Source organism: Festucalex cinctus, chromosome 19, assembly GCF_051991245.1.
Source record: "Festucalex cinctus isolate MCC-2025b chromosome 19, RoL_Fcin_1.0, whole genome shotgun sequence".
Taxonomy (NCBI): domain Eukaryota; kingdom Metazoa; phylum Chordata; class Actinopteri; order Syngnathiformes; family Syngnathidae; genus Festucalex; species Festucalex cinctus.
In genome coordinates this window covers 1,673,557-1,687,678 of record NC_135429.1, presented here as the reverse complement: position 1 = coordinate 1,687,678, position 14,122 = coordinate 1,673,557, and the positions used below count along the sequence as shown (strand labels likewise).

Sequence of the window (14,122 nt, the reverse complement as noted above, 5' to 3'; positions counted from 1 at the left end):
AAACATTATTCAGTCAGTCCATTCCTATTTGAAAAAGTATAAACAGAAAAAAAGAAAGAAAACTATTTCCCCGTTTCCTTCGATTTGTACACCAACAGGGGGAAAGTCAAGGAAGCACACGAAAGCAGAACGAGAGCGATAGAGTCGAGGTCAGAGAGGAGGAGGAGAAGAAGGAGGGAAGGTTGAGAGAAGGAAAAAGGAAAGCAGAGGCGGGAAGGACGGAAGGAAGTCGCACCTGTAACCGATTCAGCTGCTGCCAATGCCTTCATAATGGGAACGGGAGAGCAGCGGAAGGGCTTAATTCGCCGACGTGTCGGGGAGAGTTAAGCCGATTTGTGATTTCGATTTTCTCTGTTTGTGAGAGGGAGTGTGCATGAGTGTGTCTATATGCTTTTATGTCCCTTAGCAGACAGACTATAAAAGAAAATTAAAGACTGCCGAGGCATATTTGGACGTCTCTCCTTTGTCTGCGTCCATATGTGACTTTGCGCGAGCGCTTGAGGAAAACCTTGTCATGATTAAGACGATATCGATCACGATCCCGACGGAGACGGCCGTTACCGGCATTGATGCACGCTCGACCATCGTAGACAGTGTACAGTAAATAAGAAACACTTACACTACCTGCAGTGTTTTTTTTTTTGTTTTTTTTTTAATGGCCGCCAATTACAAGTGAAAAGCGGTTTTCGAGGACTGATGGATTGCTGATCAGTATCAGACGGTGTGCACACGCAAGTCACCACATGCTCAATAGAGCAGATAAATGTCACATCCACAGCGGGGGTTTTTGCTTGACTGATTCATTTATGAGCACGGTATCTGCAGCTTTGTGAAAGACACTCAAGATAGCATTTCAAGTATTTTATTTTTATTTTTTTTAGTACGCATTCCGGTTAGCTTTGTGTCTTTGTCTTTCAAGCTATGACATTTAAGACCAAATAAAATAGCTTTATTAAAAGGAAACATTCCTAATATTTTATGTGGTTCAGGAAATACAGTTACTACAAATAGAGCCCTATAAAATAAAAGCGCAGACGTTCTCGATAGATATCCAATCCTATTTGATCACGATCTAAAATGCTGCCGGTGAACATATCCAACATGACGACGCCTTGGGCGTGTCCGCTCCATCATCGCTTCAAATGTTCACTGGCGTCTCGCTGCCTGCTCGAGGTGATCATTTCCCTCACCTCGAGTTCAATCGCTAGTGAATCTTACACTGGACAGCAATAACAATAGCAAAAACTACAAGTATGCCTGCTACATCATCAGAAAAATAATTTACCCCCCAAAAAACAGCAAATAATATTCCGATTATTTTGTTTTGTTTCTTAACACATTCTTGAACAAAAATTCAAATATGAAAGCGAAATACACGTGCAGGTGAGGTAGAAACTGGGTTATGTGCAAATAATATTGAATATTAAGTGTTTGATGCTGCAGCAAGACCATTCATAAAAAAAAAGAAAAAAAAAGAAACAATAATGGACCTAAAATGGAACCTTGTGGTACCCCAAATTGTATAAGCCTCTCAGACGCTACAGCAGGGCTGACCAAACTTTTTCGTTTAAAATCCTTCAATTTTAAGGTATTAAACACTCTAAAATTAACCAAGCAAGTAATCATGCAAGGGTTATGTTCGGGTCATGACCGTGAGGTCAAGTGTCTGTTTTGAACTGATGTGACCAGCATCTAGTTTCAACTAGTCTTAAGCTATGTGATGTCAGGAATCTTTAATCTCTTTCTCTGGTCAACAGCCAATCAGATAATTCCATGTCAGTCCTGTTTACCCACATGTCGAGCCACAACCATTGAGATCAATTCGCTGTCTGAGAAGGGTGTGTTTTTTTGTCGGATTATTACCTCTGTTCCTCTGTGCAACTCTTGTTGTTTCTCGTCCAAGTCAAGTTTGTTTCACGCTTCTTGATGTGAATAAATAGTTAAAATCTTATTTGTGTCTGCGTTTTTGGGATCCAACCCCTGAACATAACACTTTGTAACTCCACAGGCACTCCACTTTTTTTATTTTTTATTTTTTTTAAGCGCATACATGAACGGTAGAGTTGAGAACGACAACTCTATTGAAGCACATGTGGAAGGAATGATGTCCAGTCAAATCCTCACAAGAGTGAAACATGACCACAGTGAGTCTTAGTCAAACAATGTGTCGCTTGTAGTCTACATGAAAGAGGACCCGGACTTCACTCAACACATTCCTTGTGAGTTACAGTTACTTTTTCAGCGTGAGGTTTTGCGGTCTGCCGCCTGATGTCGGTGTGTGCATTCAAAACATATTTGTAGTACAAGCATTTCCTCCATCTCAGACACATGTGAAGGCTTTTTTTTTTTTTTTGAGGCTATCAAGTCTGGTACTTCAGTTGAGCATGTGCTCATGATTTACTTGGCACATAATAAAACAAAATTAGCTACAGTGAATCACCAATGATCATAGTGCAGGTGTGAGTCTTTTATCTGTATTCGTATTACATAAACTGACCACGAGTGCGTGTGCATGTGTGCGTGTCTACATTCACATTCTTCGGGTGTTTTATTCATGTATTAAAAAAAAATAAAAAAATGCTCATGACCACCTTTGTCTACTGACTGTGGACGGAGAATCCGCCCTCAGGCACATTTCTATTCATGTAAGTCCCGAGAAGAGAAGCCAGCATGTGGGGCTTTTCACTCTAATCCGCAGCATGAATCCCCCTCGGAGCAAATAGAGCACTACGACTGTTGTACGACAACCAACGTAGTATGAGACACACTGAACTTATTTCCAAATACCTAGACTGACACAGTTGAGAAATAGAGGGTTTAACATCAAATAGCTGGCCTGAAATACACTGTATATGACAGTCGAAAATGTTTGGTGGTGGAAAATATGTGTGACCTTTTACTGTATATACAACCAAAATGATTGCACGTAGAACATATCAAACCTCAAAAGCCCCCAATTGAGACAATATGGCCTTTTTTTGTGTGGTAAAAATATGCCTTAAAGGACACAAATCCAGAGTCAATAATGAGATTAAGTGAGATCTTCCCTTATTTCGGGAGAATTCAGCACATTTCAAGATCTTTTCCAAAAAGCTGCAAATCCAATTTGATCATTCAAACAAGTAACAGACCTACAAATTTTATCATTTCAAATTCTGTAAACAATGGAGGGCAATGATTTCTAAATGTGTCTTTAATCATGTTTTGGAAAATACCTCGTAGCGCTTCTCTTTAAACGATTTTTTAACTCCACATGAGTGTTCTACTTTTCCCATGAGTTGAAGACAAAATTATACTTGTGTTGGCAAAGAGGAAAAATGATTGAAATGGAACCGGAAAATGGCGGAAAATTCCAAATCTCTTGTTCTCTTGTCATGGCGGTTCAGTGCAACACAACTTGCATCATCACGATGATCGTTTCATAATATGACCCAGTTAACGTTTTGATGATAGCATCAAAATCATGGAATAAAGAAGCTGATTGTGATTTCCATGATAACATGTGACAAAAGGGTGTTATAAATGCATTTGAGGAGCTAATGACATATTTCACAATTCTCTGTAAACTACGTTTTGGATTTTAACTCATCCACCGCCAGCTCAGTTAAAATGGACGTCGATAGTCGTGAATGGCAGTGAATGGGCTAAATGAAATTAGCAAATGGCGCAAGCGAGACGACTCGACTGCGTAGGTATTTGTCCTCAAGAGATGAAATGAAAATGAAAGAGATGATGGATCAATCACCACCCATCGAGTCATTTGTTCGTCCGTCATGGGGCAATATCTCAAAGGGATGCGGGGAGAATTTCAATTTGGCGTTTTATCTCCAGCTCAACATTGTCAATTGTTAACGTCATGTACTGCTGGATACAAGTCCAATTCTGGTGACATATTCTAGTTGCAAGCAATAGCTTAACTGCGATAGTTTGTGTTCTAATACGTTCCATTCATCTACGCAAAGAACTGACGGTAATGAGGTCATTATCAAAGCCTCTTACTGAGGAGCGCATGCGATTTGGATGGATGCGTGTGTGTGAGGATCAAGGTGCTAGATGAAGCATGTAACCCTGTTTGTCATGTCTTTGCAGGAGGTCTATTCCTCCGCGTGCTCAGACTGTCTACTGTGAGTCCTTGTCGAACTTCCATATATAGACAAAAGGCAGATTTACACATAGAAAGCCAATCAAGCTTGTCCTGTCCATCAAAGCGTGACGATGGCCATCTGGAATGCTCACAATACTTTGAAAAGACTCATTATCCTTTTACCGAAAAACATTCCATTGTCCAAAGAATAAAAAATCCAATTGAGTCTCAATGGTAATGGTATACATATACAGTAGTGATTGAGCTACTTCCTATGTCGTTCAAAGAGCTTTTTTTTTGGAAAAAAACGTCGGAGTTTGAAATGTCCTTTGTCTTTCATTGAAAGGCAGTTTGCAGCGGCGGAGTTCAGCCCAAGACACACTGAAGACTGCCGCCTCATTTGAATTCATGCTCACAACATCTGCAGCATGAAATAAATACATATGAGCGCAAAGCCTTTTTATTCATTGATTGAGATTTAATTCCTTTTAATGTATTTATATTTATTTCCAAATTTATATTGATTTTTTTTAATCTCGTTTTTTTATTTTTTTTTATTTTTTTTGTGTTTTAAGTATTGAATGATATATATTTCTTTTATTTTTGTTTTTAATATTCACAATTAATTATTCACATTTATTTATTTAATTCCTTTTATATATTTACATTTATTTCCACATTTCTATTGATTTTTTTTAATCTCATTTTTTTTATTTTTGTGTTTAAGTATTAAATGAGATTTTATATATATGTATATATCTGCGTTTTTATATTTACATTTATTTATTTTTAATTTTGGTAGTTTTGGCCCTGCCTGTCGTAGTAGCTAGCTAGCGCTTACGCTAAGCTAGAAGGTTCATCTCTCTGTTCCAACTGTCTCTCCATATGTTTTCAAAGATGACGTTCCACAACACAAGATGATTTTAATTGTTGCTTTTGATTCGAGGAGGGCAAAAGCTACACTTGATGAACAAAGCGGCGAACAAAGAAGCTGGGCAGAAAGCAGACGTAGGCAGAGCGCGAAGAGGCAGATGAGAAACAAATCCTGCCTCAGCTGTCAAAACCACGAGACTGACAACGTTCCTCCCCTCTATAACCGCAAGTGCGTTTTTAATGCCAAGCACCGTGATGGGGCATCTCACAGTGCACCGATTCACCCCCCCGTCTGATTAGGGCAGATAGTTACGGTTCAATTCTAAGAGGCATCTAACTGGCACCGACAACTGGCTGGGGCGCAACAGAGGAATTCAATACTTCACCTGCGGCATGGAAGGGCCGATGCACTCCAGCAGGTACATATTCTTAGCACAAACGCTTCTTAGTGAAGGGGGGGGGAATAAAAAAATAAAGGGGGGTCTGGCTAAGTCATGGGGAAAGACAGCAATGCCGCGCTTGGTTGGCGTTTCGGCTACGCTTTGCTCTTTTGGAAGCGTGAGAATTTGAGCGTGTGTGTGTGTGTGTGTCACTGCTGATCTGTATGTAAGTGAGATTTAGCCCTATGGATGCGTTTCCAGCAATATTTGGGCCACCCAAAACTCGTAAAATTTGGAGTTGAAACCAGTTTTCCGGATAAATAGTAGCGTAGCTTCAGCGAATCTGTTGCGAGTGCGTCGTAATGAACATCTAAAGGATTAACTTCACAAATGAGTTTTAAGGATTTCTTTGTGATTTATTCATGAGGGGAACTAGTGATTGGCTGACTGAAACAGATCAAAGTATCTGGTTGGAGGACAATAGGAATATATACCGTATTTTCCGCACTATAAGGCGCACCTAAAAGCCTTCAATTTTTTCAAAAGCTGACCATAATCCAGTGCGCCTTCTATATGGATCAATATTGAGGTCTCGCTGTCAAGACGCTACCGGTGACCCTGCACGATCGGTGACATGCATGCGCAGATCCCGCCATCTTGGATTGCTAGCTAATACTAATACTTTAGCTCAGAGAAAATAATAAAACAGCTGTTTTATTCATTTTGGGAGTGAATGGAGTTGTCAGAAAGCTGGTTTGTTAATCTATTAATAGAGTTTGACTGACCTATCTGACTGTTTTGTTGACATTCCCTTGAGCGCAGCACCATCTAATGGATGCGTAACGCCACCCCAGCCTCTACTGTAGCGCCTTATATATGGAAAAAGTTTTAAAATATGTCATTCATTCAAGGTGCGCCTTATAGTGCGGAAAATACGGTACTCTATATCTAGCCATCGTCTTCACTGCTTGTACTCATTTAGGCAACAGGCAGATGAAGACGGGATAGACAAATATTCACAATCAGGACATTTCAGTATCAAGAAGACACATCGGTGCCATCAGTGTTCCAATACAACCTCTTCTAAGGACTCCAATTTTACATGGATTGATTTGCGAAAATAGAAATGATTTGAGTAGCCCGGTGAGCTTTTGAAGCTCCAACGCTTTGGCTAATTTGCTGCGATTCAATGAGATGCTGGCAAGCACTCTTGTGTTAAAGGGGCCTTTCACAGTGCAGACATACTGTAAGACTGGGCCATAAAGCGAGACAGCTTGCTCGCGATCACGCACTGATGGCTTGTGATGGCCAGGGTTAGCGCCTAGCAGCCGTTCGCTGTCGGCTACGTCATCCGAACACAATGGGGGAGTGGCCACGGGGACAGATATGGACACATGGCTGTTTTCCTGCTGGCACAAAAACGGTGACGGCGCACCAAGCAAAAATGTGCCAACAATTTCAAGAGGTCTCATGACATATTGTTGGACGATGGACAACAGACAGTCAACCAGGCTGGATGGGGATATGACGTGAATCACACATATGGTAATGCATCAACACAGAAATTGCGTGGGAATGCTGAAAGCTGAATGCTAAGATTTGAATGCATGTGGAATGCTTATGAGAGATCAATTATGAAATTATAACCTCCTGGTTACTGGACAATGCGCTTTACCAACTGTGGGAATGATGATAAGTTATATGTATGGAAGTGGGCGTGGAAAGTGATACTTAGAAAACATTCAATGACTGTCCCATTGAAAATGAATGGGAGAAAAGTTGATATTAAATGTGAAATTGTGCAAATACTGTAAGTAATGTGGAAGGTGTCAATTTTTTAAGCTAGTAGAAATTTGAACAATGTAAATTAGAAGTATTATGTGGGAGTTGTTAGGCGGCAAAAAAAGTGTGGCGAATAAAAATCACAATAACATATGTGGAATGCTTCAGCATATGTTTGTAAACTTGAACGCCGGACTGGAGAGACTATTATTATATAACTATTTTAACATACCATATATCTCCTTTGTAATGTACTGTATAGGCAAAAGAATAAAAATAAAATAAAAAATACAACAAACATAACTCTCTTTTGAAGTCTATTTGAAAAAAATAAATCATGACAATGCTCTAAACCTTTCTTTTTTTTGCTCCACCAATAACATTTATTTTTATTTTTTTTAAATAACGTTATAGGATCGAACCTGCACCATCACTTTGTCTCCGGTTTGCGAGTGCAGAGTGCTACCAGTGAGCTACTGTAAACTCTGGGCAGCCGACACATCTTAGGACCTCATTTGAATGCTCAGAAAGTGAGTTACGTAAAAACATGACCTACTTTCGTTTTAACTCATTCACTGCCATTGACGGCAAAAGTCGTCAAATGATGCATTTTTGCTGGGCTGGCAGTGAATGTGTTAATATATAGCAATAATAACATGCAGACATTAAACTAAACCCGCAGTGTTCAAAACGAGCACATTCTGCAACAATAGCGTTCTGCTGACCACAATAATTGCCGCAAAAGCAGAGGATGATGCAAAGCGGGCTCAGACAGAGATGCGAGCGGAGGCAGAGCGAGTTCAGACAAAGAAGTCAGGAGTTGGTGTGCATCGAAGGCAAGGCAAGAAAGCGGATCGGAGGGGCGGCGGCTGCTGAGAGCGCGTCGGCCTGTTTGGTGACCCGCTGTGCCTGGATTACATGTTCACTGTCCCGCAGCAGGAAGTGGGAGCGAGTCGGAGAGGTCTGAGTGGTAAATGACCGCAGCGGGCAGCATCATGTGACCGCTTGAAAGCACCCGTGGAGGCGGTGCTGGACCAGTTAACCGATTTTCATTCAATTCGATTGACACATTTTCGCTATATTGAGATTGCAAAAGATTCTACTTCATTGATGTAAAATAAAAGAAATATGTTTACTCCTAAAACATGTAAACTGATCTTGAAATCCTTGATTATTGTCAAAAGAGCCATTTTAGGCCAATTAACAAAAAAAATAAATCATTTGAACATTGTGATGAGTGAAACAGTGTGTTTGTGGCTATTTTTTGACATTTTTTCGAGATTTGTTCTTTGGTTTTTGGTTATTTTACAGTGATAAAACATTTTCTTCACAGCCTTTTCTTTAATCAATTTTCTGGCTTTTTTTTTCAATTCAATTCTCATTCTTCACATTTTTGGCAATTTCATGGACATTTTATGGTAGTTTTCTGCTTTTCCGCTTCCTTTTTAGACATTTTCTTGTCACCTTTTGGACATTCTTTTTAGCTATTTTTTTAATTTAATTTTTATTTTATTTTCTTTTCTTTCCAGCCTTGTCTTAAATCAATTGGCTGACTTTTTGGGGAGGCATTTTATGTTAAGTGTGGAGATTTTATTGTGACTTTTAAACACTTTTTTTTTATTTTTTTAAATATGAATTTTGTGATATTTTACGGCAATTTTCAGGATTTTTTCTTTTGTTTTTCAACATTTTATAGCTACTTTTCACATTCTCTTTTCTGTATTATTTTTTATTTTTTTATTAAATTCTAAGTTTTCTCATTTTTGGCAATTTTTAGACATTTGGTAGACACATGGTAGTTTTCTGCTTTTCCGCTTCCTTTTTGGACATATTAAAAATAATAATAATAAAATAAAAATAAAAAAAATCAAATTGCATCTTTTTCTCAAACATTTGGACTGCGATAATTTTGGAATATTTAATTATTTAAAAAAATCATTAATTCATTTAAAAAGTAAAAAATATGTAAAAAAAAATTTTTTTTTTTTTTTTTTTTAAAGAGATCCAAAAGGTGCAACAGGAGAGGGACAAAAAGAGCCACAAGTTGCAGACATTGGACATAAAGAGCGAGTGACATCCGGCTCAATAGGGGTTCTTAAGTACCGACATGGAGGCTGGCCATTGATAAAAGGAATAGACGGTGAAAATCCAGGCCAATCAAGTCTCAACAATCAAAGACAATTTTCTGAATGTGAACATTTTCTTTCGCTTTTTTCTACGATGCTATTCAGACCACAGGGAACCGGTGATGACAAAGAAAACAAAAACATGCTGACGATTGAATCTGTATCTTCTGGCCAAACATTGTAACCAACGGCATCACAGCTTTGACAAAACCCTGCAGTTGATCAGGGAGGTCCTTCAAAATGAGCCACGCGGCATTCATGTTCACACTGCGAAAACTTTACTGCCACAAAAGGGTCCCCTCAAGTGTGATTGCTTGCATCTGTACTTAAAACCAAGGAACTCAAAGAGGGGTGACTCAGGTAGAAGTTGAGCAGCGGACAGCCCCTCTGAGGAGCATTTTCCTTCAATACTGCTCCACAATGCGCGGTAGCGGCCTTGAACTGAGGCATCTATTATGGTAATCATTTTCTGTGATAGACTTAAGAGGATATTAAGGAATCAAACGTGCCGCCATTACTGATTCCCAACTCTCGTTCAATGAATGAACTGAGAGAAGAGGAGAACAAAGTGCACTCCATGTGCTTTAGGGGGACACAAAAAGCCCCAAGCAAAGCCTCTGGCAGAAGGATTTAAAACCTTTATGGAGCTAAACAAGAACACTTATGCCGCTAGGATCAATTAAACGGCTCAACCTAAAAATACTTTACCACTGATGTCTTATTTTCTTCACCATTACCAGAGCTATTCTAGGGCATCTTTATGTTTTAGAGCAGGGGTGTCAAACTCATGTTAGCTCAGGGGCCACATGCAGGAAAAAATATTACCAAGTGGTACCGCATCGGTAAAATAACGGTATATAACTTCAAAACGATTGCCGTCATTTCTACGTAGATTTTCACTATTTGTGGGCTAGCCCTAAATTACAGAGCTCAACTGTAATCATATTGTTCCAAAAATTAACTCAAATGCAAATGGAATGCGGCAACGTTGAGTTCCGGACGTGTTAAATCGACCAGTTTTCGTGTATATATATATATATATATATATATATATATATATATATATATATATATATATATATATATAGTGTTCCCAGAATGCATTGTGTGGCGCAGTTAATGACATTATAAGAAAACTAATCGTTGTCGTATGTATTTGTGTTATGTATTTGTGTATTTTGAAATTCCAAATTTATATGTTTTGATTTTTGGACAACCGATTAATTAGTCCGACATTACAATTTTTATGTATTTTTTTTACTTTCCAAAATCATCTCGCGGGCCGGATTAAACCCCCTTGCGGGCCTGATCCGGCCCGCGGGCCGCATGTTTGACACCCCTGTTTTAGCGCAAAAAGTCCATTCTTGATATTTTCCAAAATATGGCCAGTGATACTGAATGAAAAACGAATGGCTGAGTACTTACTGTAGGTTGCATAACATATTGTTGATGAGGCATCCATGACGTACTCTGGACCTAAAGGAAAGAAAATACAGCTTATAATGGCTTCCCTTTTTTTACATCCCACCTGAAGTGACATTTACAAATTCTCCGGGGAGCGGAACTTAAACGTTGATTAAATTGCTTAACTTCACAAAGTTTAAATGACTCGCAAAAAGAACCTCAGGTGTTGGGAAAATGTACCTCGTTATTATGAACGGCGTGACTCGTGCGCAGACTGTTAATTAGACCCTTTTCTCTCTATTATGATAATGGCATTAATTCCAAATGAAGTTATGGTACAAGTTGTTTCAGAGGTGGTGAACAATCAGGGGACACAAAGTAGACGATTTGAAAAAGTGAATTGTCTTCTGTGGCGACATGCACTGTCACCAATATTATATACGGGTGCTGACAGTGACGAGGAATAGAGGAGCAAAGCAGAATTTTTTTGTTTTTTTCGATGTGCCGGAGAGAATTAGACAGCTTGGAGCAGACAAACACACAGGCTGGCCACTGATCCTGCTAAAATGATTTGATTAAACAAAGACAAACATAGAATAATCTGCTCTAAGAGCAATAAATCCTCTGAGTCAACCCAAACTCGTGATTTGGACTCGCATCTAAACAAGCGCCATGCTCAACAAAATTAAGCCAAATCTATTTGTTTTAGACAGACAGTGTTTGCCATTCGCCAGCTCCAGCTAAAGCAGACCCAAGTTTCATCCTAAAAATGAAAATGTTGGCATTTATATGACTATAATACAGGCACGAAAATGGTAGAAGCTTTGATGCAATAAGTCACACTATCATGGAAATGTAAGCAGCAAGGTTGTGTGAGGAAAAGAGCTTCTAGCAAGATGGTTGATCTCTTATACTCTGCTGCCACCTGCTGGTGATAACTACCATTGCTACAAGCATTCTCTTCAGTTCAGAGGCTGCATCAAAGCCTTCTGTATGCTCTAGCATTAAAAAAAAAAGCATAAAAAACGTATAAATACGTCTTTGGGGTCATGGTAATATTTAAAATAGAACGTATTTATACGTTTTTGGGAGCAAATGAGTTAATAGCCTTTTGAACGCAGCACTTTTTTTAGGGAAAACACAATGCACCAACTATAAATAGCATTCAAGACAGACTTTACTGCAAAGGACAGACCACAAAGAGAACGATTCCCCAAAAGACTGCATTCTCACATTTTACAAACATGAATTCCCTGCAACCTGCAATATCTCTTGAACATATATTAAGTGTGATATCGACAAGAATGTTTTTAGTCAAGGCTAATTTCCAGGATCGATGTTGTTGACAATGATGAGAATTTCATAGTCTGTGGTAGCCTGGGAACTGAGAGAGAGCATTGATTCAATATCGAGCCAACCGATCCATTTAAAACATGAGATGGCTCGTGCCTTTTCAAATTGAATGAGAATGGAACGGCTCCAGCTGTCGAAAGCAATTCACCTGGTATGAAAAGTCATATACAAATAACGGTGGATTGATTATATGCGAGTAACGTGTGGTTTTGTTGTGATTTATGTTTGATATTATTAAATATAAGTATGTAATTTTTGGCTTCATCTGACTGCACACGGTGCGAGGTTGTGCCATATGTACGCACATTTTCCCACCAAGTATGTTTTTTTTCTTTTTTTTTTTTAATCGCAAGAACAGGGAATGTAGGTCCTGTTTCATGCTAAACAAACAACATGAAACATAGCTAGTTAGCTGAAAGATGAGAGAGAGATTGAGAGAGAGAGAGAGAGATAAAGCGAGAGATAAAGAGCGTGGGTGATTGAGACAGACAGACAGACAGACAGATAGAAAGACAGAAAGACAGACACAGACATACAGAGGCTAGCTAGCGGGCTAGCTAGCAAGACAGACAGACAGTGGCTAGCTAGCGGGCTAGCTAGCACTGGCAGAAAACAGACAGAGCCTGTGTCCAAATTCAGACGGCTGGGTCCTCCGGGGGGCGAAATTGTCGGCTGTCGAGTTGCGCCGGGAGTGACGTCATGCAGCCGACAAATTCGCCCTTCGGACGACCCAGCCGTCTGAATTTGGACACAACCATACAGTGGCTAGCTAGCGTGCTAGCTAGCAAGACAGAAAACAGACAGACAGTGGCTAGTTAGCGGGCTCGCTAGCAAGACAGAGCACAGACAGACTAGCTAGCAAGACAGACAGGATAGATGGAGAGATAGCGCGACAGACAGACTAGATGAGACCCGTGGACATTTGTGTGCTCCTCAAAATGATCATTGCAAAACCAAGAATCAGTCATTTTGTTTGATGCATCTGGCAGCTTGAAATGTCTTTGTCTTTTCTTTCTCTCGTTTTTCAGAAGATGAAGGACTCGCCTCGCCTTCCTGCCGTGACTGGCTGAAGGGCAAAATTACCGGCGAGGTGGCGGCGCTGCCGCAAGGATTAATATTCCTCAAAAGCCCGGCCATTGTTTTTGATAAATCAATTTGGGAAGCCTTCCGATGGCGGATTACAGACGCGCCTTGGCCCACTTTTATCCTCTTCCCTCCTCCCCACCCGTTCACCGCAGACCCTCGACGGGTTTTAATCAACCGAGCCGCAAAGACGGACGCGGCAACCTTCAAGCGACACGATCCCGCCGACTTCTACCACTTGAGCCGCCGCCATCGCCGCCACCAGCACTACTCCCGACTTTTCCTTCCTCGCCATCTGTCGCTCCCGTCGTTCCACCCGTCCTTTATCGCCTTCTCTCTGTTGCACTATTCTTGCCTGTCTGTGCATACCAAGCAGCACTAATCTTAAGCGATAGCGTCTCGAGCAGGAGGACGCAGCGGCAATGCCGCTTGATGTTTGGATTTTGCGAAGGCTGTCGCGTGAAATGCGGGCTGACAGAAAACTGTTAACACCCCTGGCATCTTAGGCAGGCAATTTCGCCGATCCTGTTCTGTTCTGTTTCATTACCTCCACAGATCACAGCTATGAGGAATATGGAGCTTCCACCATGGACGCGACATTACAAAATGAATAAATCCTTCGCTGTATTAACTTTGCGACTGCGGAAGAGGTCACAAAACTAGATGGGAGGAGAGTTTGTTTTTCCACGGTACTTGATTGGTGATTTTCTTCCTTTTCCATCCATTTTTTTTGTTGCTTCTCTTCAGATGCCTGTTGTGCTTTCCGCCTATGAAACAGATGTCATCGTGCACAGCTGGAGCAGGCAAGGAAATGATCAGAGAACGCACGCTGTTTTGCAACCTGTCCCTTTTCCCTTCCCATCTCCGTAGACAAATAAAAGCGCACATTTTCACATGCAGCCGTTTCCCACCTGATATGTGGAGACGGGGGAAGCAGCGATGAAGGGCGTGATGGAGGTCTGTGCGATCATGCGGTTGGCGGCGATGCTGTAAGGCGAGGAGTAGAACCTGAGAAGGGTCAAAGAGGGACGTTAGAG

General features: G+C 40.4%; 1 protein-coding gene across 12 annotated transcripts in view; it reads right to left on the bottom strand.

Moving 5' to 3' along the window:
• The window catches only part of rbms3 (RNA binding motif, single stranded interacting protein), a 268,599-nt gene that overhangs the window by 21,864 nt on the left and 232,613 nt on the right, over positions 1–14,122 (bottom strand). For all 12 annotated transcript variants that reach the window (XR_013280185.1, XR_013280184.1, XM_077507158.1 and 9 more), the window contains 2 exons: positions 13,997–14,093; positions 10,671–10,721 (listed from right to left, as the gene is read on the bottom strand). Coding sequence is in view for 10 of the 12 variants with exons in the window: in XM_077507158.1 (XP_077363284.1) it covers positions 10,671–10,721; positions 13,997–14,093 (148 nt within the window). In the remaining 2 variants the exon portion in view is untranslated. The remainder of the gene's footprint in view (positions 1–10,670; positions 10,722–13,996; positions 14,094–14,122) is intronic.